General features: G+C 46.0%; 1 protein-coding gene across 1 annotated transcript in view; it reads left to right on the top strand.

The window, feature by feature from the left end:
* Nucleotides 1-3,435: 3,435 nt before the first annotated feature.
* The window catches only part of LOC140409553 (uncharacterized), a 50,266-nt gene continuing 27,131 nt past the window's right edge, over nucleotides 3,436-26,570 (top strand). Inside the window, exons 1-3 of the mRNA XM_072497933.1 lie at nucleotides 3,436-3,879; nucleotides 5,316-5,502; nucleotides 17,318-17,421. Coding sequence (XP_072354034.1) covers nucleotides 3,646-3,879; nucleotides 5,316-5,502; nucleotides 17,318-17,421 — 525 coding nt within the window. The 5' untranslated portion in view covers nucleotides 3,436-3,645. The remainder of the gene's footprint in view (nucleotides 3,880-5,315; nucleotides 5,503-17,317; nucleotides 17,422-26,570) is intronic.

Here is a 26,570-nt window from a genome sequence, read left to right as displayed (position 1 = left end):
CCCCCACCTCTGCGCTCCCACACCTCTGGGGTTAGATTTTCAGTGAAACCTCCAGAGTTTAACGTTCCAATTCAGCGGCCCTGTACCCCCACTTACTATCTGTGGCCTCGTGACCCTCAAGGTTGAACCGCCTTCCCTGTTTGTGAACCTCACCCCGGATTGCAAACCCGTCGCCACTAGGAGCAGACGGTACAGCGCCCAGGACCGAACATTTATCCGGTCAGAAGTCCAGCGGCTGCTGAGGGAAGGCATAATCCAGGCCAGCAATAGTCCCTGGAGAGCTCAGGTGGTAGTTGTAAAGACCGGGGAGAAGCAGGGGATGGTCATAGACTATAGTCAAACCATCAATAGGTACACGCAGCTGGATGCGTACCCTCTCCCCCGCAAATCCGACATGGTCAATCGGATTGCACAGTACAAGGTCTTTTCCACCGTGGACCTTAAGTCCGCATATCACCAGCTCCCCATCCGCCCGAGCGACCGCAAGTACACTGTCTTCGAAACAGACGGGCGGCTCTACCACTTTTTAAGGGTTCCATTCGGCGTCACTAACGGAGTCTCGGTCTTCCAACGGGAGATGGACCGAACGGTTGACCAGCACGGTTTACGGGCCATGTTCCCGTACCTCGACAACGTCACCATCTGCGGCCACGACCAGCAAGACCACGACGCCAACCTCCGCAAATTCCTCCAGACCGCTAACGCCCTGAACCTCACCTACAACAGGGAAAAATGCGTGTTTAGCACCGACCGTCTAGCTATCCTTGGCTACGTAGTGCGGAATGGAGTCATAGGCCCCGACCCTGAATGCATGCGCCCCCTTATGGAGTTCCCCCTCCCTCACTGTTCCAAAGCCCTGAAACGCTGCCTGGGCTTTTTCTCTTATTACGCCCAGTGGGTCCCCAACTACGCGGACAAGGCCCGCCCGCTAATTCAGTCCACTACCTTCCCCCTGTCGATAGAGGCCCGCCAGGCCTTCAGCCACATCAAAGTGGATATCGCAACGGCCGCGATGCACGCAATCGACGAGTCCCCCCCACCTTCCAAGTCGAGAGCGCCGCATCCGACGTAGCTCTGGCGGCCACTCTCAACCAAGCGGGCAGACCCGTGGCCTTTTTCTCCAGTACCCTCCATGCTTCAGAAATCTGCCACTCCTCAGTGGAAAAGGAAGCCCAAGCCATAGTAGAAGCTGTGCGGCATTGGAGGCATTACCTGGCCGGTAGGAGATTCACTCTCCTCACTGACCAACGGTCGGTAGCCTTCATGTTCAATAATGCGCAGCGGGGCAAGATCAAGAACGACAAGATCTTGCGGTGGAGGATCGAACTCTCCACATATAACTATGAGATCTTGTATCGTCCCGAAAAGCTAAATGAGCCTCCTGACGCCCTGTCCCGCGGCACATGTGCCACCGCACAAGTGGACCGCCTCCGAGCCCTCCACGAGGACCTCTGCCACCCGGGGGTCACTCGCTTTTTCCATTTTGCCAAGACCCACAACCTGCCCTACTCCATCGAGGAGGTCAGGACAGCCACCAGGAATTGCCAAAAGTGCAAGCCGCACGTTTTCAGGCCAGATGGAGCGCACCTGATAAAGGCTTCCCGTCCCTTTGAGCGCCTCAGTCTGGACTTCAAAGGCCCCCTCCCCTCCACCGATCGCAACACGTACTTCCTGAACGTGGTTGACGAATACTCCCATTTTCCTTTCGCCATCCCCTGTCCCGACATGACCGTGGCCACGGTCATTAAAGCCCTCTGCTCCATCTTTACACTGTTCGGTTTCCCCGCCTACATCCATAGCGATAGGGGGTCCTCCTTCATGAGCGACGAACTGCGTCAATTCCTGCTCAGCAAGGGCATCGCCTCGAGCAGGACGACCAGTTACAACCCCCGGGGGAACGGTCAGGTAGAGAGGGAGAACCGAACGGTCTGGAAGACCGTCCTACTGGCCCTACGGTCCAGAAGTATCCCAGTTTCCCGTTGGCAGGAAGTCCTCCCGGATGCCCTTCACTCCATCCGGTCACTGCTGTGTACCACAACTGATCAAACGCCTCACGAGCGCCGCCTTGTCTTCCCTAGGAAGTCCTCCTCCGGAACGTCACTTCCGACCTGGCTGGCAGCCCCGGGCCCCATCCTGCTCCGAAAACATGTTCGGGCGCACAAATTGGACCCGTTGGTCGAGAGGGTTCATCTCCTCCATGCGAACCCTCAATACGCATACGTGGCATACCCCGACGGCTGACAGGACACGGTCTCCCCACACCCCCCCAACACCAGTCACCCCCTCCCTCCCGCCGGCGCACCCCACTGCCGCTCCCTTCCCAGGTGGCTCGGTCCTCCTCCCGTGCCCGCCCAGGGGTAGTGAAACAGGAACAAACATTGTGACGCTCCCAGAGATGACAGTGCCCGAGCCAGCGCCTGCACCACCACCAGGGCTGAGACGATTGGCAAGGACGACCAGGGCACCCACTCGACTCATCAAATCTGCGTGACAAAGCAAGATCTGTAAATAATTCAGAGGCGCAGTAAAAGCGGCATTGTAAATAGATAACTGTTGATATCGTTGCATAGCCACTGTGTTAATGGAATCCCAGTACCGACCTTGTAAACCCCTACCACCATGGGGCCCACCACCCCGCCGGGTTCTTTTTTAACAAGGGGTGAATATGGTGGTATGTATTAGGGGTAGTACGGTACCCAGTGATGCCGAGAGGCTATTGGTGGACAGACACTGGATCCTGATTGGATCTGCCGCCTACTGGCTCCACCCAGTAAGGCGGAGTATAAGAACCCGGGTTCTCCCAGCAGCCGCATTCTGTAACCGAGCTGCTGGGGAACAAGTCTGCGTAATAAAGCCATCGATTGACTTCATCTCATCTCGCCTCGTGAGTGATTGATTGTGCTACAGTTATAGAGGGCTGACAAGAAAGTAGTGCTGAAAGTAGAGGCCACATCTTATCAAATCGCAAAGCAGCCTTAAGGACCTAATTCATATATTGATTGAGATTACCCACCATGCTAGATTATGTCTACCCTGGTTTAGACCAGACGCTGCATGAACCTGTCATCTTTACCTGCTAGCACAAAAATTGAACGAAATGTATGAGTCAGTCAGATTGTTGAAGTGGAAATTGGCCAATACCCAGAAATAGTACAAACATCAAGAGCCAGAATTGTCTTGAATAGTGCAATTAAAAGAACAGATGAGGGCTAAATTCCAAAGCTGTTATCGGAAACATTTGAAATGAAAGAAATTCAGAATTGTTGGTATTAACTGTGAAACACATCCCCCGTTTTTTGGACTAGTAGAAGGTCAACAGCTGAGCTTCAAACAGTATAGCTTTGTTCTTGAGCAGTGGATTTTAAGGAGCGAGATGTACTTATCAAGTTCTGCAGGCTCAGCTGCATATGCCATTGAAAACCTAATTTGATACTTGTACCGAATTTTGATAGACTGCTGCTGCTGCTTTTACAGATAAGAATCAAGGCAGCTGTTACATTCAACAAACTGGATATCAATCCTTCCAGGACATCAAAAAATACAACCACTTAAAAGGTCACCGTTGGGCCAAAGAACTGATAAAGCCGAAGTTACAACAAAAAGGAAACTGGACAAATCTTGTTTTTACAAAACTGGCTGATCATTATGACAAGGAATTTGAAAAGACGGACGGACAGGAACATGGGTTCTGCTCTCCTGTTCTATACATCCGCCTGCTTTTTGTATGCTGCCTCCTTGGAAACCTTGGTCACACATTCAGCCCAATGTCCACCAGAACTGAATGAACCCATTACCAAAAATATATCTTTTCGGAACCTCAGTGGCCTCAGACTCCGAAGAATCTATCATGACTGCCTGCGACGCTGCACCCAATTACAGGTGAGGAGCTGGAGTTTCTTCATCTTCAATTAATTATGAACTTATTGAAGAAGAGATTACAGTTTCTTTAAAGCAAATTGTATTAATTTGAGTAAGTGTACTTCTTTTGTAATTTCACAATTGTGGAAATTTAAGTGTCATTGTATTTAGAATACTTTGATGCTATATTTTTTTTTTCACCAAAGTTAAAGCAGCAGATGTTTTCTTGCTGCGGATAACCGGAATAGCTTTAGACATTTATTCAATTAAAATAACTGTTTGAATTATTACTTGGAGAGGCACAGTAACAATGAATGTGTGAATATGTGTCGCCAAAATGCTGTGTTCAGATTCATCTTTCAGAAATATTCCAAGAACAAAGTGTGTTGTTTGATTTTGGTAAGTGAATGTGGTTCTAACTGTATTGTGAAACTTAAACCTTAGCTACTTTTGCTGTTCAAAATGAAAGAAAGTGCTAATTTACCTATGGTGAAATCCAATTCAAGTCTTTTTTTTAATTCCCAGAAGGTACAATTGCACTTTGCAGTGGTGGTATAGAAATACTCTTCATGTTCATGTGAAATTATATTGCTCCTTATTTTATTAGATGCATTAACACATTCAGAATAAGCAGGGCAATACCCCAACAAGAAGGGACTAAAGAAAGAATTTCACGCAAAGGTGTTTGTGGATAATTTGTCACTGAATAGATTTTCCAGAGGAGAAATCTTGACACTAAATTTGAGCAAAACGTTTAGGTCTGGCTTACTTAAAAATGGGCAAATTTAAGTTAAGAAGTGAACACTTATGAGAATGTTACCTGTGCATCAAATTTTACAAGCCTGATAATTACTGTAGATCTACATGAGATAAAACTGTCATTTTAAAATTGCTCTGGTATGAGGGTCTGTATGCTGAGAGCACATGTCAAATATCTGGGGGGCAGAGGCTAACTCTCATGATTAGTAGAAATTTTGCAGACATTGCACTCACCCACTTGCTCTTCAAGTAGCCCCAGACTCCATTAATCTATTCAATGTCTATTTTTTTTGTGCTAAATGACTGCAACAACAATGTACAGGGTCATTCAACATGGCAATCAGAAACAAAATTAGTAACCTATATTGTGACCTGGAAAGTGAAGGTTATGAAAATGAAATGAAATGAAATGAAAATCGCTTATTGTCACAAGTAGGCTTCGAATGAAGTTACTGTGAAAAGCCCCTAGTCGCCACATTCCGGTGCCTGTTCAGGGAGGCTGTTCCGGGAATCGAACCGTGCTGCCGGCCTGCCTTGGTCTGCTTTCAAAGCCAGCAATTTAGCCCTGTGCTAAACAGTTATCAACAATTCTCCTGACAAAATACTAAAGATCAGAAATGGAATTAGAAATGTTCAGCAGGTTTATATTTAACATCAAATACATTTGGTTAATCTGCATCTTTCATGTTTGGTTCTAGGTGCTATTTCTGAACAGTTCTAATTTAGAAGCTGTAGAGGACACAACTTTTACAAACATATCCAATCTTAGGCAACTCTATCTACATGACAACAGGTTAACGGATTTTCCTTCCAAACCAATGGCTCCACTCACTTTGCTTCAAGTCCTAGTTATCAGCAACAATTACATCAAGGAAATTAAATCAGGTACGTCCATTTACCGAACTTCATTGACAAATAGTTTATTTATGACACAAGTGATAAGTGACTTTACCACAAATTTTTCCCTCAACTAACACCACCAAAACTAGATTATCTGATCATGGAATGTTATTAGGATATGCATTTGTTTCCTTTGTTCTTCCATCAAGGTGGCAGCAAAGCCAAAATGTGTTGCCCACCCATAATGCCTTGAATTGAGTGAATTACTAGACTATTTCAGTGGGCATTTAAGCACTGCTGTGGTTCTGGAGTCTCATGAGATTTATTAATATAATTCAAACTCCACCAGCTTCTATGGTGGGATTTGAACCTATGTCCCCAGACCCTAAGCTTGAGCCTATAGATTACTAGCCAAGTGTCATGACCACCACACCACAGTCTCTTACTAACACCTCCATTGTAGTCAAAACACCTAAAAAAAAATAACTGATTAAAATAAAACGAGTTTAAACTGCACTGAAAAATTTCAATGTGATCAAGTAAATTGTGTAGTATTTTAATTCCACCAAATTAATCTTTCGCTGGTCATTGAAATATATGCTAATGGTAAATTTACTTTTGAGTGTTTCAAAAGAAAGGACTTGCATTTATGCAGTCTCCTTAATGACCTCAGGATGTCCCAAAGTGCTTTAAAGCCAATTGCATACTTTCCCAAGTTGTAATAAAAGGAAAACAACATCAAACATCCACAGTAGATACAAGTATTTATAGAATACATCATTTTAGACAGACCTAATAAGATGACAGTTACATGCATAAAAATTCCAAAACAATTGCTTCTCAGACTCTGAGAGAGATACAAGTTGAATTGGAACATTTCATATGAAATTTACCCCTTGAAGTCAAGCTTAATTCTGTTTGACCTACATCCTCAAGAAATATTACTGCTTTCTGTTTTGGGTCAGCCAAATTAACTATCATCATTTAGATACAGCATTTTTGATACTTTGTGGTTTTAAATGACAAATTGCAGCACTTGGTAAAATAAATGCTGCACATGATGTGAAATCTGTTAATTAGATTTCACACTCCGACAATCCAGTTGTCCAGAAAATGTGAATGAACTGAATTTCCAAGGATTGCAAGTGAGTGACGCTTTCTTTGGCATACATCATTCTAATGTTGTTCTGAATATGTATCCAATGTATCAACCATGTGATTCTCATTAATTTGTGGTATACTAAAATAAATGTTTTCTATAAAACCTTCATATTTTGATAATGCTGGCTTTGTGTTCATCAAGATGATATAGGTCAGGGCTTTAAAATGGAGTATCTTTGCCAATAATATGGGGAAGACCTACACCAGCACAGGGCACAATGGTCTGAATGGGTTTCTTCTGTGCTGTCATTTTTATTTTTATTTTATAAATTTACAGTGCCCAATTATTTTTTTTTCCAATTAAGAGACAATTTAGCGTGGCCAATCCACCTAACCTGCACATCTTTGGGTTGTGGGGTGAAACCCACGCAGACATGGGGAGAATGTGAAAACTCCACACGAACAGTGACCCAGGGCCGGGATTCGAACCCGGGTCCTCAGCGCCGCAGTCCCAGTGCTATCCACTTCCACCATTACATGAAGCGTCAGCAATTTCTGATAGTGGTATGGGCGCACACATGGCAATCTTTACAAACACATACATGCATACAAGTTAGGAGGAAGGGGAAGGCTATTTGGCCCCTCAAGCCTGCTCTGCCACTTGATTGTGGCCTCACCTCCACTTTCCTTCCTAGCCCCTACCTTTTGACTCCCTTGTCAATCAGGTATTTATCTACCTCAGCCTTAAAAATATTCATTGACCCGGCCTCCACCATTCTCTGGGGAATAGAGTTCCACAGACTCGTGACACTCTGAGAGAAAAACATTCCCGCCCCTCATCTCCATCTTAAAGTTAAGACCCATTATTTTTAAACTATGTCCCCCAGTTTTAGTCTTTCAAAGAGCAATACAGCACAGGAACAGGCCCTTCAGCCCGCCAAGCCTGCGCCGACCATGGTACCTGCCAAAACTAAAACCGTCTGCACTTACAGAGTCTGTATCCTTCCATTCCCACTCTATTCATATATTTGTCTGGATGCCTCTTAAATGCCGCTATCGTACTACCTCCCCAAGCAGCGCGTTCCCTATATTTACCACCCTCTTGTGTAAAAAAACTTGCCTCGCACATCTGTTCTAAACTTTTCCCCAAGCACTTTAAACCTATGTCCCCTAGTACTTGACTCTCCTACTCCAGGAAAGAGCATCTGACTATCCACTCTGTCCATGCCACTCATAATCTTGTAGACCTCTATTAGGTCGCCTCTCAACCTCTGTCCTTCCAGTGAAACGGACCGAGTTTATCTAACCTCTCCTCATAGCTAATGCATACCAGGCAACATCCTAGTAAACCGCTTCTGTACCTTCTCCAAAGCATCCACATCCTTCAGGTAGTGTGGCAACCAGAATTGTACTCAATATTCCAAATGAGGTCTAACTAAGGTCCTGTACAGCTGCTACATGACTTGCCAATTTTTATATTCAATTCCCCAACCGATGAAGGCCAGCATGCCATATGCCTTCTTGACCACCTTATCCACATGCGTTGCCACTTTCAGTGATCGGTGGACATGCACACCCAGACCGCTCTGCCTGTCAGTATTCCCAAGAGTTCTACCACAGGGGGAAACCTCCTCTCAGCATTCGCCTTGTCAAGTCCCTCCAGGATATTACATGATTCAATAAGATCACCTCTCATTCTTCTAAACTCCAATGGATACAGGCCTAACCTGTCCAACCTTTCCTCATAGGTTAACCCCCTCATTCCAGGAATCAGTCGAGTGAACCTTCCGATGATTCCTGTGGAGCACTCACAGAGACCAATTTCCATGCTGTAACCTCTTTGTAACCATGGAATACATGGTAAGTTTATGCAACCTGTCCTTGTAATTTAACCCTTTCAGCCCCAGTATCATTCTTGTGAATCTGCGCTGCACCCCCTCCAAGCCCAATATATCCTTCTTGTATCACAGTGCCCAGAACTAAATACAATCTGACCAAGGCTCTGTGTACCAAAAGCAGAACATCTTCCACTTTGTATTCCAGCCCTCTCGAGATGTAGACCAATCGACTTTCTCCTTGTTTTTTGTACCTGACCAGTTGCTTTTCGAGATTTGTGTACTTGGAATAGAACATAGAACATAGAAAAATACAGCACAGAACATGCCCTTCGGCCCATGATGCTGTGCCGAACTTTTGTCCTAGATTAAGAACAAATTAATCTACACCCCATCATTCTACCGTAATCCATGTACCTATCCAATAGCCGCTTGAAGGTCCCTAATGTTTCCGACTCAACTACTTCCACAGGCAGTGCATTCCATGCCCCCAGTACTCTCTGGGTAAAGAACCTACCTCTGACATCCCCCCTATATCTTCCACCATTCACCTTAAATTTATGTCCCCTTGTAATGGTTTGTTCCACCCGGGGAAAAAGTCTCTGACTGTCTACTCTATCTATTCTCCTGATCATCTTAAAAACCTCTATCAAGTCGCCCCTCATCCTTCTCCGTTCTAATGAGAAAAGGCCTAGCACCCTCAACCTTTCCTCGTAAGACCTCTCTCCATTCCAGGCAACATCCTGGTAAATCTCCTTTGCACCTTTTCCAAAGCTTCCACATCCTTCCCAAAATGAGGCGACCAGAACTGCACACACTACTCCAACTGTGGCCTTACCAAAGTTTTGTACAGCTGCATCATCACCTCACGGCTCTTAAATTCAATCCCCCTGCTAATGAACGCTAGCACACCATAGGCCTTCCACTTGAGTGGCAACTTTCAAAGATCTATGAACATAAACCCCAAGATCTCTCTGCTCCTCCACATTGCCAAGAACCCTACCGTTAACCCTGTATTCCGCATTCATATTTGTCCTTCCAAAATGGACAACCTCACACTTTTCAGGGTTAAACTCCATCTGCCACTTCTCAGCCCAGCTCTGCATCCTACCTATGTCTCTTGCAGCCAACAACAGCCCGCCTCACTATCCACAACTCCACCAATCTTTGTATCGTCTGCAAATTTACTGACCCACCCTTCAACTCCCTCATCCAAGTCATTAATGAAAATCACAAACAGCAGAGGACCCAGAACTGATCCCTGCGGTACGCCACTGGTAACTGGGCTCCAGGCTGAATATTTGCCATCCACCACCATTCTCTGACTTCTTTCGGTTAGCCAGTTCATTATCCAACTGGCCAAATTTCCCACTATCCCATGCCTCCTTACTTTCTGCATAAGCCTACCATGGGGAACCTTATCAAATGCCTTGCTAAAATCCATGTACACTACATCCACTGCTTTACCTTCATCCACGTGCTTGGTCACCTCCTCAAAGAATTCAATAAGACTTGTGAGCAGTGGCGGACCTACATTTTTGGGGCCCTGAAGCTTGAACTGTTATGGGGGCCCCTTTGCAACCAGCAACGAGGTCTGGGTAACCACTGTTATCTTCTTCAATGGGGTTGTTCCACGACAGATCACCACAAATTTTTAAAAAAATGTAATCACTACATTTCAGATTTTGATTAAAATTGCCGTACTGGATTATCTCACATGTCAAAGTCACTGGTGTAAACAAAAATTTCCTATGCCTTATAGTTTTTGAGTTATGGGGGGATGAAAATTAGGGAAATGTTATATACATGCATGATGCATCATAGAATGATGAAATAAAACATAGAAAAGATCACAGTCAATATAATCTTTTATTTTAGACACCTATGAGAATACATACTACATGAAGCACATTTTACAAAATACTCTTTTTTCTGTTTTTTCTAGCAACATATTCACGTACAGTTTTGTCATATGAGAGCTTCCTTGCAATGTCATTTTCTAGAGACAATATGCATAAAGAATTTAAGTGCTCTTCAGTCATGGTAGGCCGAAATTTGTTCTTTATAAAGGATAGCTTTGAAAAATTCCTTTCTGCTTCACAGCTCGTGATAGGCATTGTCAAGTACAGCTTAAGCGCAGTAGTAATATTGGGGAACACCTCAATTAGGTGTTGCTCACAAGTAAGCTGAAGAACTTCTGCGCATTGCATTTTAGATGGTGTGTTTTCTTCTGTGTTCTGGGATTTCCTATATACAACAAAATATGTACAACAAAAAATTAATCAATTTAAGTCGTGCGACTATTGTCGCGTGCTTTGAAAGGGAAACATTTTAGGTCTACTTTCTGAGAAAGGTTTTTTAAAAAAACCCTTCCCAGAAAGTAAAGTGCCATTTTTAAAGATTTATAATAAATAAGCTAAATAGGTGTTCAAGCTAGCCTACGCTAGGTTAGACTAAGTTAGGCAAGACTAGGCCACCAAAACTCATAGGCCAAGGTAATGTAACACAATTTTACCATTATTTGAACACTTTTCATAATAAACACCTGTAATTTAACAAAAATTCACCCTTTTATTACTTTTTCATAAATACTTGTAATATAGTATTAGCCTAGGCTGTGCGGTCGTAGCCTACCTTCCGTTCACCTCTTCATAAAAACAATAGGCTTAGGCTAATCTAACACCATTTCACCTTTATTACTTACCTTACTTTTCTAAATATAACATTTATTTTTGAGTAGGGGTAATTAAAATATTGTATCCTTATGAACACTCTATTGAAAACAATTCTTGTCTAGATCGCTATCACGAGTGCTATCACGTTGAAAATTCACGTTAGCCTTTTCAACGGCTCCCCTTTTTTGTTACGACACGTCATCTACTGTTTGTATTTCTGTCATAAATGTTAATAGTGTTTTAAATTATTTATAATTATTTTATATTAAATATATTTAGAATGAAACATCCTTCATTTGAAAGTTTTTTCGTTTACGGCTAGCCTACATGATACTTTAATAATCTTTTAATTTTTATTTTAACTATTATTTAGTTTTGAATTATACTATATTATTAATATTATTATTATTTTTAAACCCCTTCTCATACAGTAGACCCAACATTTTTAAGCAATGTGGACTAAAGTCGCTTCTGGGGCCCCTCTGGGATTAGGGGCCCTGAAGCTTAAGCTTCATTAGTTTCACAGTAGATCTGCCCCGGCTTGTGAGGCAAGACCTACCCCTCACAAATCCGTGCTGACTATCCCTAATCAAGCAGTGTCTTTCCAGATGCTCAGAAATCCTATCCCTCAGTACCCTTTCCATTATTTTGCCTACCACCGAAGTAAGACTAACTGACCTGTAATTCCCAGGGTTATCCCTATTCCCTTTTTTGAACAGGGGCACGACATTCGCCACTCTCCAATCCCCTGGTACCGCCCCTGTTGACAGTGATGACGAAAAGATCATTGCCAACGGCTCTGCAATTTCATCTCTTGCTTCCCATAGAATCCTTGGCTATATCCCGTCAGGCCCGGGGGACTTGTCTATCCTCAAGTTTTTCAAAATGCCCAACACATCTTCCTTCCTAACAAGTATCTCCTCGAGCTTATCAGTCTGTTTCACACTGTCCTCTCCAACAATATGGCCCCTCTCATTCGTAAATACTGAAGACAAGTACTCGTTCAAGACCTCTCCTAATGCCAAAGACTCTTCACTCCTCTGCAATTTCTAGCTTCTTTCCATTTAGAAAATACTTTGTCTTGTCTTCATGGATGACCTCACACTACTCAACAGTGAACTTCATTTTTCATAGTTTTGCCCAATGGCTTAATCTGTGTATATCCTTTGTAATTTCCAGCTCCAATCTATACTACTCGATAGGTTTCCTACATTTTGGATCTGTGCACTCGGGTGGAAGCAAAGATCCCACCTCATCATCTGAAGAAGAATAGTGGAGTTCACCCTCTGTGTACTGGGTCAATATTTATTCATGAAAATATAACCAAAATGTAGTCATTACAATTTGGATTATTTGATCATTATCACATTAGCCCCCAGAACCTTGGGTACTTACCTTTTTTTAAAAAAATATGTTTATTCAAAGTTTTTCCAACAAAAATTTTCAACCAGTTAAACCCCCCCCCCCACCCCCGTAACAGAAAAGAAAAAGACAAAAGAGCAAAACAAAACATAAACATATCAAGCAAACATAGTACAGAACTTATACAATGGGTTTCTCCCGCACATATTAACCCTCCCCTATGTTTGCACAAATACTACCTGGGAAAAAACCCTCCCCACCCACCCAAATATCCCCCCCCCGAAAGAAATACCCCCCCACCTCCCTGGGTTGCTGCTGCTGCTGACTGAGCTCCTTCTCGCGCTCCGCGAGACAGTCAAGGAACGGTTGCCACCGCCTGAAGAACCCCTGCGCAGACCCTCTCAGGGCAAACTTTATCCTCTCTAGCTTAATGAACCCTGTCATGTCATTTATCCAGGCTTCCACACTGGGGGGGCATCACGTCCTTCCATAATAGCAAGATCCTCCACCAGGCTACCAGGGACGCAAAGGCCAGAATGCCGGCCTCTTTCGCCTCCTGCACTCCCGGCTCGTCCGCCACCCCAAATAATGCCAGCCCCCAACTTGGTTTGACCTGGACTTTCACCACCTTGGACATAGTCCTCGCGAAACCCCTCCAGAACCCTTCCAGTGCCGGGCACGACCAAAACATGTGGACGTGATTCGCCGGGCTTCCCGAGCACCTCCCACATCTGTCCTCCACCCCAAAGAACATACTCAGCCTCGCCCCCATCATATGCGCTCTGTGAACAACCTTAAACTGTATCAGGCTGAGCCTGGCACATGAGGAAGAGGAATTAACACTACTCAGGGCATCCGCCCATAGACCCTCTTCAATCTCCTCCCCCAACTCCTCCTCCCACTTGCCCTTCAGCTCCTCTACCAAAGCCTCCCCCTCTTCTTTCATCTCCTGATATATCGCCGAAACCCTACCCTCTCCGACCCATACACCCGAAATCACCCTGTCCTGAATCCCCTGTGCCGGGAGCGACGGGAATTCCCTCACCTGCCGCCTCACAAACGCCCTCACTTGCATATACTTGATCGCATTTCCCGGGGGTAACCTGAACTTCTCCTCCAGCGCCCCGAGGCTCGCAAACGTCCCGTCTATAAACAGGTCCCCGATCCTTCTGATCCCTGCCCGATGCCAGCTCCGAAACCCCCCATCCATCCTCCCTGGGACGAACCGGTGGTTCCACCGGATCGGGGACCACACCGAGGCTCCCATCTCACCCCTATGTCGTCTTCACTGCCCCCAGATCTTTAGCATTTCTGCCACTACCGGACTCGTGGTGTACCTTGTCGGCGAGAGCGGCAGCGGTGCCGTCACCAGCGCCCTCAGGCTCGTTCCTTTGCAGGACGCCATCTCCAACCTCTTCCATGCCGCCCCCTCTCCCTCCATCACCCACTTACGGATCATCGCTACGTTGGCTGCCCAATAATAGCCACACAGATTCGGCAACGCCAGCCCTCCTGTCCCTACTACGCTCCAGAAACCCCCTCCTTACCCTCGGGGTCTTGTTTGCCCACACAAACCATGATGCTCCTACCTACCCGCTTAAAAAATGCCTTGGTAATCCTAATAGGAAGGCACTGGAACACAAAAAGAAACCTCGGGAGGACCGTCATTTTAATTGACTGTACCCTGCCCGCTAGCGAGAGTGGCAACACATCCCATCGTTTGAAGTCCTCCTCCATCTGCTCCACCAGCCACGTCAAATTAAGTTTGTGCAGGGCCCCCCAGATCCTAGCTACCTGGATCCCCAAGTACCGAATGCTCCTTTTCGCCCTCCTCAACGGTAGGTCGTCTATCCCTCTTCCCTGGTCCCCCGGATGCACCACAAAGAGCTCACTCTTCCCTACATTGAGCCTGTAGCCTGAGAAGTCCCCAAACTCTCTTAGGATCCACATGTCCTCCACCATCCCCTCCACTGAATCCGCCACATACAGCAACAGGTCGTCTGCATACAGCGACACTCGATGCTCCTCTCCCCCTCGGACCACCCCCCTCCAGTTCCTGAACTCCCTTAATGCCATGGCCAAAGGCTCAATTGCCAATGCAAACAACAGGGGAGACAGGGGGCACCCCTGCCTCGTCCCTCGATACAGCCGAAAATACTCCGACCTCCGCCGATTCGTAGCCACACTCACCACCGGGGCTCTATATAGAAGCTTAACCCAACTCATAAACCCCTCCCCAAACCCAAACCTCCGCAACACTTCCCAGAGATACTCTCACTCCACCCGGTCAAAGGCCTTCTCCGCGTCCATAGCTGCCCATATCTCCGCCTCTCCCTCCACCGATGGCATCATAATCACGTTTAGGAGCCTCCGCAGATTGGTGATTAGCTGCCTGCCCTTTACAAATCCCGTCTGGTCCTCGTGAATCATCCCCGGGACACAGTCCTCAATTCTCGAAGCTAGCACTTTTGCCAGCAGTTTAGCGTCCACATTGAGGAGCGAGATCGGTCTATATGACACACATTGCAGTGGGTCCTTGTCCTACTTCAGGATCAGAGAAATCAGCGCTCCGGACATTGTCGGGGCCAGGGTCCCCCTCTCCCTTGCCTCATTGAAAGTCCTCACCAGCAACGGGGTTAACAGGTCCACATACTTCCTGTAAAACTCAACCGAGAACCCATCTGGCCCCGGGGCCTTCCCCGCCTGCATGCTCCCCAGTCCTTTAACCAGCTCCTCCAACCCAATTGGCGCCCCCAAACCAGCCACCTCCTGCTCCTCCACCGTCAGGAACCTCAGTTGATCAAGAAACCTTTGCATCCCCTCTTCCCCCGCTGGGGGCTGAGATTTGTACAGCTCCTCATAGAAGTCGTTAAATGCCTCATTTACTTTCACCGCACTCCGCACCGTAGTTCCCCTGCTATCCTTGACTCCACCTATCTCCCTCGCTGCCATCCTCTTACGGAGCTGATGTGCCAGCATCCGGCTCGCCTTCTCTCCATACTCGTACGTCGCCCCCTGTGCCTTCCTCCACTGTGCCTCTGCCTTCCCCGTGGTCAACAGGTCGAATTCCGTCTGGGGACTTCGCCGCTCCCTAAGTAGTCCCTCCTCGGGGACCTCTGCATATCTCCTGTCCACCCTCAGGATCTCTCCCACTAACCTCTCCCTTTCCCTGCCCTCTCTCTTCTCCCGGTGAGCCCTGATGGAGATTAACTCTCCCCTGACCACTGCCTTCAGCGTCTCCCACACTACCCCCACCTGCACCTCCCCATTGTCATTGGCCTCCAGATACCTTTCAATGCACCCCCGCACCCTCCCGCACCCTTGGGTACTTACCTGAAGTGCGATCTTGGGACTTAGGCATGGCATTGCAGTACTTCTTCAGACCACTGCAATGTTGTCTGTGCCTGGAGGGCTGGAGAGCTGTTAGCCAATCAGATTGGCTGACAGCTCTCCATGGCAATTAACATTCAATTGAGTGCGAAATGGCACCGGGCCTATTAGAGTTGTCGGAAATGCCAAGTGGGGGAGGAAGTGGAGTAGTGTTATTGTCACTGAACTAGTAATCCAGAGACCCAGGAGAATGCTGGGACCTGGGTCCAAACCACTAAAGTAGCCATAGAAATGCAAGCCTTTCTTCCTTCACCAACTTGGTGTCATTTTCAAACTTTGACATATAACACTCTAGATTCCTCTTTCAGGTCAATGGTAAGTATGATGAAAAACTGGGGCCTGCAATGGATGCCATGGGAACACCATTCATGCCACCCTGCCAATTATATCCTCACTCTCTGCCCCCTACTTCCCAACCAATTTCCAATCCATGCTACCAGTATACCCTGGGTCTTTATTGAAATGTTTGCCCACATTAATTGCTCACTTCTTAGGAGTGGGCCTGAACACCGACATTTCCCTCCCATGATTTGCAAGTTCAGTGTTAACTGCAACTCCATTGATTATAGAACATGGATGTAATAACTCCCATTCTGATGCTGCATTCATAATTAAGCTGGTTGGAAAATTACCTATGCAAATCATAACCTGCAAGGTGAGGTGGAATCAAGCGAAAAGTTGAGTGATAAGGAGAGAAAACGTGAAACAAAGTTTCAAGAGATAAAACATTTAAATAAAGTCTTTGGTGATTACTTTCAAGGGAGAGCTAGAAAGATATTTGATGGGACTCATGTGCAGGGTCATGTGGAATGGTAGCACAACTGGGATGAAAATACCACAAAAGTGTGAAATAATAACAAAATGCATGAATTACACAATTCCCAAACCATTTTTGTGCATCTTAAAATGATCATATCTCCAAATCAAATGACTAGTGCAGATTCTTCAGTATATGAATTATTAATAATTTGTTGAATCCATTACCGTGGTGCGAAATATGGTTTTAACAAGAACTTCAAAAGGACAGATTTCTGATAGGAAAATCTATTTTGATGTACTTTCTGACATCATGGGGAGATGTCCAGTTGCTGAATGGGCTGTATTGGATAACTTAGAGGAAAGATAGGAGGGGAGGATCACAAACTCTGCCTCGTTTTATGCCCATAGATGAGAAACCCTGAGGGACCCACTGACCCCCGTGCCCACACTCCTGGGATGCAAATGTGCAAAGTAGGAGCAGAAAAATAGTAAAATCTTCTTTTATAAGATGCACCACATTAGTATGTGACAGATTTTGTTTCAAGTTCACAGGCAGTGGGGTGAATTTTCATCGGCGTTGACTGGGAATCAAAATCATGTGGTTTCTATGGTGGGTGGATAATCTGCTCTGTAGATTAACGCACAGTTATGTTGTAAAAAATCTACCCTGATGTAATTCAAAATGTGTTGTGTTGATATCAAAGGACTATCTTGATGATAAACTTTGTTTTTGATTAGGTGCTTTTGAGAATTTGCAGGAGCTCAGGGAGCTATACTTGGGGCCTCAAGCGCAGTTTCAGGACTTTCAATATCAAGCACTAATCCCTCTGAAAAAAATTAAGGTAAGAATAAGCTTTAGGTGGGAACAGTGCTTTGGCAAGATGAGAATGTAGGTACAGATCTCAAGGCGATTTTGCCCATCTCTGCTCACCACTTCCATAAGAACTACAGTACTTGCTGTTATCTTCTTTTTTAATCAATTCTTTATCTGTTTATAATTTCAGTTTTAAAATAACTTTATCAAAGGCCTTTTGAAAATACAAAGGCACATCAAAAAGATCAGTGATTACCAGGCAGAAGCTTTTGCCTCTAAAGCCATGCAATCCACCAGATGATTCAGATACAAATAGTCCTTAGATTTGTTTTTAATGAGGTGGTACAGTGGGGCAGTAGTTAGCACTACTGCCTTACGGCGCTGTGGACCCAGGTTCAATCCCGGCCCTGGGTCACTATCCATATGGAGTTTACACATTCTCCCCATTCATCCCCATCTGGGGCTGGTTTAGCACACTGGGTTAAATAGCTGGCTTTTAAAGCAGACCAAGGCAGGCCAGTTCAATTCCCATACCGGCCTCCCCGAACAGGCGCCGGAATGTGGCGACTAGGGGCTTTTCACAGTAACTTCATTTGAAGCCTACCTGTGACAATAAGCGATTTTCATTTTTTCATTTCATGTCTATGTGGGTCTCGCCGCCACAACTCAAAAAGATGTGCAGGATAGGTGGATTGGCCACTCTAAATTGCTCCTTAATTGGAAATGAAGAATTGGGTACTCTAAATTTATTTTTCAAAAGATTTTGTTTTAATAATCAGTGTCATCCCTGGGTCACTGTCCGTGTGGAGTTTGCACATTCTCCCCATGTCTGCGTGGGTTTCACCCTCACAACCCAAAGCTGTGCATGTTAGGTGGATTGGCGACGCTAAATTGCCCCTTAATTGGAAAAAATAATAATTGGGTACTCTAAATTTTTTTAAAAAGTAATCAATGTCATTACTTTACCAGATTGTGATGCAAAACCACTGGGTCTTTAGTAGTTCAGATCCATTATTAATTATAATACCAAGTTTCCAATCGAATGACACCCTCTCAACATTTGGTGACTCCTTTATGGTGATTGTCAGCATTTGGCAGATTTCACCCCAGCCTCTCACTGATTTAGGATGGATGCCATTCCTTCCCAGATGATTGGGATGTTGATAAATAATTTCTCTCAAATCTAGTCACCATTCTTTTTTAAAATTATATACATCTAGACTATAATAGTGGGCAATGTTGAATCTGATAGTTATGTTGAAATGAATAGTGCTATGATGACAAGCATTAAAAGATACCTCAAATCTCATTTTCTGTCAACTGTCAGGTCATCAGTAAGTCAGACTGCAAACTGCCTCTTGTGGGTTCGCTGATGCACTGGGCCACAAAGCAAATGTACATTACATTTACCAGTTCTTACTCTAAACTGCTTCATATTTGGTTGATTCAATTCAACAATTAATGTAATGCGGGTGGGGGGACTGAAACCTCCCCTAGAATAGTCACCTGGAACGCACGGCCCAGTGAAAAGATCCAGAGTTCGCCCACCTGAAAGGTAGGAAAGCCGACAGAGACGCACCTGAGGGAGAGGGACCAACTGCTGGTAAGAAACAGCTGGTTGGGACAGACCTACCATCTTTGCTATGGGATGAGAACCAAGGGGGCAGCCATACTGCTCAGTAGGAGGGCGGAGTTTACAGCGATAAGGAAGGTTACGGACCTTGATGAACAGTACGTCATGGTCAGCAGTGTCCTGAAATGGGCACCGGTTGTCCTGGTTAGCTTGTACGTTCCGAACTAAGATGACACAGAATTCATAAAGAAGACCATGGTTGAAATCCACGACATAGACACCCAGAGATTAATCATGGTTGGGGGAGGGGGGAAGTTTAACTGTGTACAGGACCGACAGACAGACAGGTCAAACCTCAAAACAGGGAAGACCCCTAACAAGGGGCAAGAGAACTCATCACATTTATGGAACAGATGGGGGCAGTGGACCCATGGAGGTTCATGCACCCAGGGGAGTAGAAGTTCTCCTTCTTCTCCCAAGTACATAAGATATATACATGCCTAGATCTCTTTGTGGTGGGGAAAACTGTGCTTCCAGGGATAGTAAGAGTGGAATATTCTGTGATTGTAATCTCCGACCACACTCCACACTACATGGATGTCAGTTGGAGATGTGCCATGCCCAATCTTCCCATGGATGTTGGACACGGCCCTCCTTGCTGACAAGTTTTTTTTTGTGAGAAAATATCACAAGCCATAGATGGGGTGGGGGGGGGGCGGTTTGGGGCGGGGGGGGTGATCTCTGTGTTGGTGCTTAGGGAGGGGGAGGTGAAGGGAGGGCTGGAGCTCCCAGGTCTTTGAGGAGTGCGCTCCCCAAATCTGAAGGGGCCTTCTGATCCAAAATCAAAAGTGGCAGTCTTCGAGGTATCAGACCAGCCAGAACTCTTTATGGGGAGGGTGCCGACGCCCTGCCTTTTGTCTCCCGAATTGCACGCCGGAGAACCCTGCTCGGCTGGCGATCAGCAGCACCACCCAAAGCTGCCCACTAGCTGGCCAACCTATCGGAATTTCTCCAACTGGAGAACATCAAATTCGCCAACCCGGTCTTGGAAGAAGGCTTCCACAAGACGTGGGAGCCATTCACCAACCTGTTCCAGGACCTGTTAGTAGCCAACAGCTAATAGAGCAGAGAGGAAGGGGAGCCCACAGAAGGACCACAAGCACCAATAAAAGAGAAGGGGGTGGGTGTAGTGGGGAGGAGGGGGAGATAGGGAGGTGGGCAATAATAAGGAGGCATATACGCCGACCACACCCTGTGCAGGAGGTGTGGGGGTCACCACTACTCTTCTCCCCCAACCCCCCCCCCGACCCCAATAGAAAATTTGTAAATACGTGCTGTAGACTAGGATTGATTTATCACTATGTAATGTACATGTCACATTTTTAAAAAGACACCCAGACAGCAAGTGGTTCATCACACCAAGAATCCGGGACATCAAGATGGCTTCCAGAAAACGGCAAACATAGCCCCATATTTCAGTGATGCTTCCTTGGAGATTCTCCTCCAGGCCATGGAGGACAAGAGGGACATCCTCATCCCCAGAGATGGGAGCAGGAGGTCTAGCTGACTCACCATAGTGGCCTGGCAGGAGGTTGCCAGGGTGGTCAGTGCCACAGAGATGCAGAGGACGACCGACCTGTAGTTCAGAAAACAAAGGAATGATTTAATCGACGTCGCCAGGGTAAGTGAACCCTGTACTCTCCATACTTCACCTCTCCATTCACCGAATGGGTCTTGAGGTGTGGGTGTCAATGGCAAGGCCAGCATCTGTGCTGCACATCCCTAAAGCCCTTCAGAAGGTTCTGGAGTGCTGCCTCATTGCCTCACTGCAATTCATGTGGTCTGCTGGTAGTGAGGCAACTGCGGGTTGCTGTCTAATTATACAGCCATTAGCAGGGAGAGGGTGGTTGGTGTGAAAGATAACTTGCGGATGCTGCTGATCCTGTGCCTTTGCTGCCATTGGCCTTCTAGCTGCTTGAGCTGATGGGTTTGGAGGGCTGCTGAAGTAATCTTTGGGACTAGCTGCAGTGCACCATTCACATGGCGCACACGGCTGTCAGTGGATCAGTGATGGAGGGACTGAAGGTTGAGGATGCTGGATCGGGTGTCAATTAAAGTCCTGGATAGTGGCCAGCTTCCAGAGTGCTGTTGCAGCTACACCTATCCAGGCAAATGGACAGTAATCCCTCAAACCTTTCACTTCTGCCTCGCATGGCCAGTTCTCAGCCACAGAATTGGCAGCATGAGATCTCCTCCAGCATCAGAAGTATTCACCATCCATCTATCCATCTTTTCGCAAGAGAAGACAGCACACAACAGGTGGGAGAAAATGGGAGCGGGACATGCTCGATACCTGGCCCCTCACACAATTTGAGTAGTGTGCTGCCAAGCCGGCAGGGGAGGATCATGACCGTGACTGTGCTAACGGTGAGGTCTGGTTCCTCGAAGCATCCACTGAGGAAACGTGCTAATCTCTGCAAATCGGAACCTGAGGGTGAGGCTCTGGGCAATGTCAGGGCAGCCCATTCTCTCATTCTCTTCTCTTTCCATTCTAGGTGCCAGCAGGGGGAGGTTGAGGCCAGCCTTCGCACCTGACCTCAGCCCCAGCCAGTAGCAGGCCTTGGAAGAGGATGTGGATGTCTTCCCATCTATTGAATCGTCAGAGCATTCACCTGCCCTCTCCAGACCAGAGACACACACCTCGGTAGCTCATAGATCTAGTTTAGGTTCAGTTCACACTTTGGTGGTCACCGCACAAACATGTGTCTACAGCAGGAGGAGGTCAGCACAGCCAAGGTCTCCGGCACTTGGAGGACAGCTGGAGAAGAGGTCCCTTCTAAGTCTGAGTCAGATGACTGAAGATACTGGAGTATCAGCGAGATGCAGGGGAACATTGAGAAGAGGTGTCAGTGAGCCTCAACAGAGTGGCATGTGAGGCAGAAGAGTCCATCCGCTTGCTCCCTGATGGCTTTGGCGTGTGAGCACATGGATGTCTCCATGGGGATTATGGCAGATACCATGAACACCCAGTTTCTGTCGGAGATGCACTCTGATCTGCACTCCATCCCTGCATCTGTGGATGAGCTTTCACATTGGCTCCTCCAGGCCTTGACCCTCTAGAGGACCCCCACCAAAGTCATCAGGGGCAAACGTAGCAGTCAGCGGGCTGCCTCCATCTCTGCTCTGGATGTCGGGTAAGCACCTAAATGTAATGGTCGGGTAAGACAAATTATGAAGTATTAATTTTACACTGGTAGCACAATATATAATGATTATAAATCATACGGCAGTACGGTGATGCAGTGGTTAGCACTGCTGCCTCAAGGCACCGACGTCCCAGGTTCGATCCCGGCTCTGGGTCACTGTCTGTGCGGAGTTTGCACATTCTCCCCGTGTTTGCGTGCGTTTCACTCCCACAACCCAAAGATGTGCAGGCTAGGTGGATTGGCCACGCTAAATTGCTCCTTAATTGGAAAAAATGAATTGGGTACTGTAAATTTATCATTTTAATAAGGTAAATAGTTATTGCATCTTTGTAAATATATGAATCCTTGCACTTCATGGAGGTCTCCTGGGTTTTTCTTGCTGCTTGTGTTATTGGCTGTGGGCACTCCCCTCCCCTGCCTTACTAAGCGGACCAAGTCTGGGTCTATGTGCCCTGAATTATGCCTGCACATCGAGGCATGCCTCTCTGCCAAGCAGAGCCATTTGCGAGAATCCTCCCACTCACATTATTCCCGTTCCCTCCACTGTCCTTTGGACCCTCAAAGATTATAATCAAAATTACTTTTGGATTCAACAGAATAAAAAGAGGCAAATGATTTCCTCTCGGTGTGGGAAATCTAGAACAAGAGGGCACAGTCTTACATTTGGAGTAAAGTCATTAGGGTTAAAATCAGGGAGAATATTTCCATATTAAAAGGTAGTGCAAATTTGGAATTTGTTTCCCAAAAAGCTATGAATGAATGCTGGACTGGGAAATTGAAATTTTCCAGACTGAGTTTTTGTTGGGTATAAAGGGATATGGACCAAAGACAGGGGGCGGGATTTTCCCATCTGAAGGCAGAGTGTTGACGGGAGAGTTTAATGACGGCGTCATCGGACCGCTATGTGTAGCGCTCCTCTGCCCTGCAGGAGGCCAGCATGGCACTGGAGTGACCCACACTGCTCCAGCTGCCGATACCGGCGTCAAATGGGCGCCGTGGGTCTGCGCATGCGCACTGCGACTAGCGCGCATGCGCCTTCTCCGCGCCGTCCCGGACGCAACATGGCAGAGGGCTACAGGGGCCGGCGCGGAGAAAAAGAGGGCCCGACCACGAGAGACCGGCCCGCCGATCGGTAGGCCCCGATCGTGGGCTAGGCCAAGGGTGTAGGCCCCCCCCCCCCCCCCCAGGGTCGGGGCCCCTTTCCCCCCCACACCCCAGACAGGATGGATGCCGAGGTCCCGCCAGGTAAGACAAGACGTGAATGGCAGCGGCGGGACTCGGGCTTTTTTGGGCGGCCACTCGGCCCATCCTGGGCGGAGAATCGCCAGGGGGGGGGCCGTGTAGAGCGGCGACGTGCCGACCGCGCCAGCGCTAATGGCGCCAATTCTCTGGTCACCGGAGAATCATCGGATCGGCGTTTAGCAAATCGCACCCGGCCCGGCGATTCTGCAACCCGGATTGGGCTGAGAGAATCCCGCCCAGGAAATTGGGGTTGAAGTACAGAACATCTAAGTGAAGGCCAGAACAGGTTTGAGGGACTCAATGACTACCCTGGTTTGTATATTCCTTGATTCCAGAACATTCTGTATCTGACTATCATTGCTCATTTACATCTACGGAGGTAGCCATGGTTCTATTATTCTTAATACATTACCAGGTGTTATTTCAGGCAATTAATTACCAGTTATTTATGGAAATAGTGTCTTAATAAAGAATTTCCTCCTCGTGTGAAAAGCCCATTTCTAAACTACTTTCTTATTTGTTTTTTTGTTTTATTTTTGCCGATTTCCCAATTTGGATTTTATGGGCTCAGGAAGCAGCTCGGTGTCTCTCTGAAGACAAGGGAATGAGGGACAGGCAGAAAAGATGAGCGTAGTGTGAGATCAGTCAGAAAATGTTATGTTATTTAGGACTTGCAGTTGACAGCGTAAAATTCTCAAAAATCATTTTGTGTTACAATAATATTCTGCTATACGAAGAGACTAGAGTAAGTGCAGATCTAATTCTCCATGCCAAATGAAATCTTTCTTGGATTTTGAATGACCACCAGACAGTACACAATAAGGTGGTATGTATCGTTAGACAACAGTCCTCAAAATAAATAGGATTTGCAAAAGCACATAGGTTTGATGCAAGATTAACAGAAGCCTACTGAATAGATCTTCACTATACAAGGTTTGGTACTAGACTCGCTAAGAACCCCCAAATTCACCGATGATGTCACATAAATCAAGTGACTCAGATTCTTAAAGAGACATTGCACACAACTACAATAGCACACATGTATAACATCCCTCCCCCTTTACTTCTGAAGTCCAATGTAACTATGAACTAGGATATTAACAAAGTCACTTACATATATAAACAAGTATATGCATCATATTATTACGTTGTTATAACTCAGCAATAAAATAGATTTTAGATGGGCGACTATTTCTTGCTTGTTGCCTGCGCACTTCCGGGAGTTTGTCATTCCCGACCTTAGTTGTATTTTTAATATCTCTAGTAGATGTCTCTACCCTGGAAAGCATTACAGTCTCCTCTTCTGAGTTAAGACTGGTAGTATCATTTACGTCTGGTGCAATCTCTTGTTCTATTGATGAACGAGAAATTACAGTCAGATAGAACAGGAACTGTTACCCCTTGAGGTAGTTCTGCCACTGGCACATTAACGTGTGTTGATAATAATTGATCTGATGGCGACTCCACACGAGTTTGTCTGTCGTTTGGACTATATAGCATATTGGACCAGTCTGAGCCAATACCATCGCAGGTACCCACTTCCCACTAGTGGTGTAGCTGCGGACAAACACTTATTCTCCTTGTTAAAACAAGCGTATACTTGAATTACTTTCTCCTCTCGAGATCTGAAATTTCTGGTTTCCCTCCACTATGTCAGATGTCTCCTCTGGCAAGGATAAATCAAAGGTTGTCCTCAGCTTCATTTTCATCAATAGCGAAGTGGTGAACTTTGTGCAGTCGCATGTGTTGTATTTGGTGTCTGCTATGTTCCTTGGTCTTTTGAAGCCTTGGGTGGGAAGGTGCTGACTTTTTATGTTGAACTGCACACATCCTCAAGAAGTCTTCAAACTCTTGGGCTGTAAACTGTGCCCATTGTCTCTCGCGATCTGCTCTGGTTTTCTGAATCTCGCGAAGATCTCCAAGTTTCTCAATGGTTTGGCCTGCCATGATAGAATTCGTTACAACCAGCTCAGGCCACTTTGAGTGTGTGTCCATAATGACCTTGAATGTGTCCTTCGACTGGACCAGCAAAGTCAACATGCAGACATGCCACAGCAATTTAGGCCACTTCCATGGTTGTAATGGGGCCAACGGCAGTGCATTCCTTATCCTTGCACATGATTGGCACAGTCCTGCTTTTTCTTCCATATGGGCATCAATTCCTGGCCCCAAAAGTAACTCCATTTGCACAATGCTTGGGTGTCCTTTGTATAACTTCTCCAAACATTTTTGTTGTGATTTTGGTGGACTAATTACTCTCATCCTTCACAATAGACATCTGCCCTGTGCTGTTAATTTGAATCTCCTGGAAATGTATGGATTTCTGCTTACTTCGCCTTTAATACCAATTCCAGTACCTTCCCCACCACAGGATAATTTCTGGTATGTATTTGGACTTGAGCTGTAGTCACTTGAACATCTGAATCTGCGAACAGTAAAAAATATTATCATGACTAGGTGATATTTTACCAGTTGGTAAAGATAAGCATGATAATGCATCTGCATTAGCAAGATTTTTGTATTGCGGTATTTGCTCTCGTCGTACGAATGTACTGATAGGATTAACGACCATTTGTTGGTCCCTACTTGCAGTCAACAAAAGGATACCTTTGTGGGACCCAAAAATAGTTGTTCAGGCCTGTGGTTCGTCAGCAATGTGAAGTGACGACTATACAGATATTGGTGAAATTTCCGTACACCAAATTTAACACTCAGTGGCCCCTCCTCCAACTGAGCGTAATTAGATTCTGCACTTGTTAACATACAAGATAAAAAAGCTATTAGTCTTTCATCCAGCTCTAACACTGTACGACAAAGTATCACGTATCACAGGCAGGTTGTAATGGTATCTTCGGATTGAAATGTACCAACAATTCCGACTTCTTCAGTGCTTCTTTTGCAGATTGATGTTTTTCCGCATTCTGGTGTCCAGCATCATGCCTGTTTGTGCACAACAGTGTATGCAAGGTTTTCAATAGGGTTGCCAGATTCTGGATGAATTTTCCAGAGTAGTTCATTAATCCTAGGAATGACCTAAGTTGAGTGACGTTCGTTGGCAATGGAGCCTCCATAATGGCTTCCTTTTTTAGGTGCATTATGCAGACGCTTACAAGTCCAAGATATTATATAGATGTCTAGAAGAAATCCCATTTATCT

Source organism: Scyliorhinus torazame, chromosome 3 (genome assembly GCF_047496885.1).
Source record: "Scyliorhinus torazame isolate Kashiwa2021f chromosome 3, sScyTor2.1, whole genome shotgun sequence".
NCBI lineage: Eukaryota > Metazoa > Chordata > Chondrichthyes > Carcharhiniformes > Scyliorhinidae > Scyliorhinus > Scyliorhinus torazame.
The sequence above is the reverse complement of the archived record's forward strand: the minus strand, read 5'-3'. Positions and strand labels throughout refer to the sequence as shown.